Here is a 3,121-nt window from a genome sequence, read left to right on the forward strand (position 1 = left end):
TATGAGTTCTCTGATGATTAATGAGCTGTGACTTCTGTGAGAAGGCTTTCACACATTCATTGCATTGATAAGGCTTCTCTCCGGAATGAATTCTCTGATGATTAACAAGCTGTGACTTCTGAGAGAAGGCCTTCCTACATTCACTGCAACCATAAGGTTTCTCACCTGTATGTGTCCTCTGATGTGGTATGAGGTGTGACTTCCGAGAGAAGGCTTTGCCACATTCACTGCATTCAAAGGGTTTCTCTCCTGTATGTATTCTCTGGTGATTAATGAGACTTGACTTCTCCCTGAAGGCTTTTCTACATTCACTGCATTCATAAGGTTTTTCTCCTGTATGAGTTCTCTGATGTCTAACAAGCTCTGACTTCTCAAAGAAAGCTTTTCTACAAAGACTGCATTCATAGGGTTTCTCTCCTGTGTGAATTCTCTGGTGTGTGTTTAGCTGTGACTTCTGGGAGAAGGCTTTTTCACAGTCCCTACATTCATAGGGTTTTTCTCCTGTATGAGTTCTTTGATGAGTTGCAAGACTTGACTTCTCACCAAAGGCTTTCCCACATTCAGTGCATTCGTAGGGTTTCTCTCCTGTATGTGTCCTCTGATGTGATATGAGATGTGACTTCTGACAAAAGGCTTTCCCACACTCACTGCATACATAGGGTTTTTCTCCTGTATGAATTCTCTGATGATTAGTCAGACTTAATTTTTCACTGAAAGCTTTCCCACATTCACTGCATTCATAGGGTTTTTCTCCCGTATGGGTTCTCTGATGTCTAACAAGCTGGGATTTCCTGCTGAAGGCTTTCCCACATTTACTGCAAACGAAGGGTTTTTCTCCTGTGTGTGTCATCTGATGTGATATGAGATGTGACTTCTGGGAGAAGGCCTTCCCGCACTGAATGCATCCATGAGGCTTCTCCCCTGTGTGGGTTCTCTGGTGATTAATGAGACTTGACCTCTCTCTAAATGCTTTCCTACATTCACTGCATTCATAGGGTTTCTCTCCAGTATGAATCGTCTGATGTCTAATGAGCTCTGACTTCTCAAAGAAGGCTTTTCTACAATCACTACATCCATAGGGCTTTGTTCCTGTGTGAGTTCTGTGATGTGTAACAAGTTGTGACTTCCTGCTGAAAGCTTTCCCACATTCCCTGCATTCAAAAGGCTTCTCTCCTGTATGAATTCTCTGATGATTAATGAGGTTTGACTTTTCACTAAAGGCCCTCCCACATTCGTTGCAGACATAGGGTTTTTCTCCTGTGTGTGTCCTCCAATGTGATATGAGATGTGACTTCCGGGAGAAGGCTTTCCCACATTCTCCACATTCATAGGGTTTCTCTCCCGTATGTGTTCTCTGATGGGATGTGAGCTGTGACTTTTGAGAGAAGGCTTTCCCACACTGGCTACAATTATAAGGTTTCTCTCCCGTATGAGTTCTGTGATGGGTAACAAACTGTGACTTCTGAGGAAAGGTTTTGCCACATTTACCACAGCCATAGGCTATTTCTCTTATATGTCTGCTTTGATGTTTAATGAGACTTAATTTCTTACTGAAGCGTTTCCTACATTTACTGCATTCATAGAGTTTCTCCCCTAAACGAGTTCTGTGATATATGACAATCTGTGACTTTTTATAGATGTCTTTATCATATTTATCACATTCATAGTATTCTAACCAAGTATCAGTTTTCTCAGGCTTGGAATGGAGAAACAATTTATCAAATACATTAAAGTCGTCTGATTCTGTTTTTCTACAATCTGCTTTTGGAATAAGCAAATCTAAATGATGTTTTAAAATCAAGCCATCTAAGTTATCTTCATTGTTTGAGTTCCTTAAAGGAACAAAGTTCATATTTAGATTGAATGTTTTTCCAAATGCATCACATTCAAGAATTCTTTTCATATTTTTAAGCTTGTCTTGGTTATCCCGGTGCCACATCACATGACCATCTAGTTGCCAGGCTTCTTCTATAAAGGAAACAAAAAATCTGGTGTGCTTACTAAATAAAAAACTAGAAATGCTGTGTTGAGGGTCTAACTGGTTTTTAAGGCTTAGTTTCATAGTCTGAAATATGTCACAAGCATAATGTCTATCTTCTAGGTATTGAAAAATGAAATGCTGAAAACAGGAGCAGGAAAACTGACTGTAGATTAAGCCACCTTTGGTTATTGACAAATATATGTTTATCAAATGGGAAGAGAATGTGAAAAGTACATGAAGAGCAATGAAGAACAAAGGAGGTTGGAAGAATCACTGACCCAATGTTCTGAAGAATTAATTCACTGATTAACTAATGAGTGTATTATATACTATGCTCCAGGCAGTGTGTGAGGTCTGGAGACACAAGAGAAAAAATAAATAGGGCCCTGCTGTTATGAAATTTACATTTTTAACAGAAAAGATAAAGAATAAACAGATAATATTAGTAAACAACAAAACTATACACTGTACTTAGTAAATACTATGAAGAAAATGAACAGTTTGGATAGACTAATTGGCTAAAATCACTTCAAGCTTGAAGTGTGTGAAATATTTTATGTATGTTTTCCCATTCTCACATTTTCTGAAAGTTTTATTTAAACTTGTCCTATACATGTCCACATTACTACCAGGCAAGCCACTTCATGCAGCACATTTTCAAAACATATCATCTTTCGTTTAAACTATTCAAGCACAGAACTTTAAAATCTATGTGTACTTTTACTTAAACTATCCTAAGACACAAGTTCCCATTATGAAAATATCCTGACAGTTTGATATTTATTACATGGCTTTACTTCCATTATCCTCACAACATAACCACTTATGTTATTGTTGTAAGTGCTCTTCGAAAGGCTTCTATTTCAGTAAAAACCTATGCTCGGAATTTTTTGTGAAGCCATACCTAGAGCTATGAAAGATAATCAGTAATAGGAAAATGTGTTACAAATTTAAATGTCAATTGAAGGCAATACATTTGCAGAAAACTCATAACTCATTGTTAGTCATAAATTATATTTTGAAGGTAGAATCAACAAGATTTGCTGATAAATTTGATGTGAAGGGGATAAGGGAAAACAAGGAATCAAGAGTGATTCTTTATGTTTGGGGTTTCAGCAATTTGGTGTCAATAGTGTTAAT

At 37.4% G+C, this 3,121-nt stretch overlaps 1 protein-coding gene across 1 annotated transcript in view; it reads right to left on the reverse strand.

The window, feature by feature from the left end:
* Window position 1: 1 nt before the first annotated feature.
* Window positions 2–3,121, reverse strand: part of ZNF84 (zinc finger protein 84) — a gene marked incomplete at its 3' end in the record, with an annotated part of 13,502 nt that continues 10,382 nt past the window's right edge. Inside the window, exon 5 of the mRNA XM_012657242.1 lies at window positions 2–1,968. Within this exon, the coding sequence (XP_012512696.1) occupies window positions 2–1,968 (1,967 nt within the window). The remainder of the gene's footprint in view (window positions 1,969–3,121) is intronic.

Source organism: Propithecus coquereli, unplaced genomic scaffold, assembly GCF_000956105.1.
Source record: "Propithecus coquereli isolate 6110/MARCELLA unplaced genomic scaffold, Pcoq_1.0 Scaffold535, whole genome shotgun sequence".
NCBI lineage: Eukaryota > Metazoa > Chordata > Mammalia > Primates > Indriidae > Propithecus > Propithecus coquereli.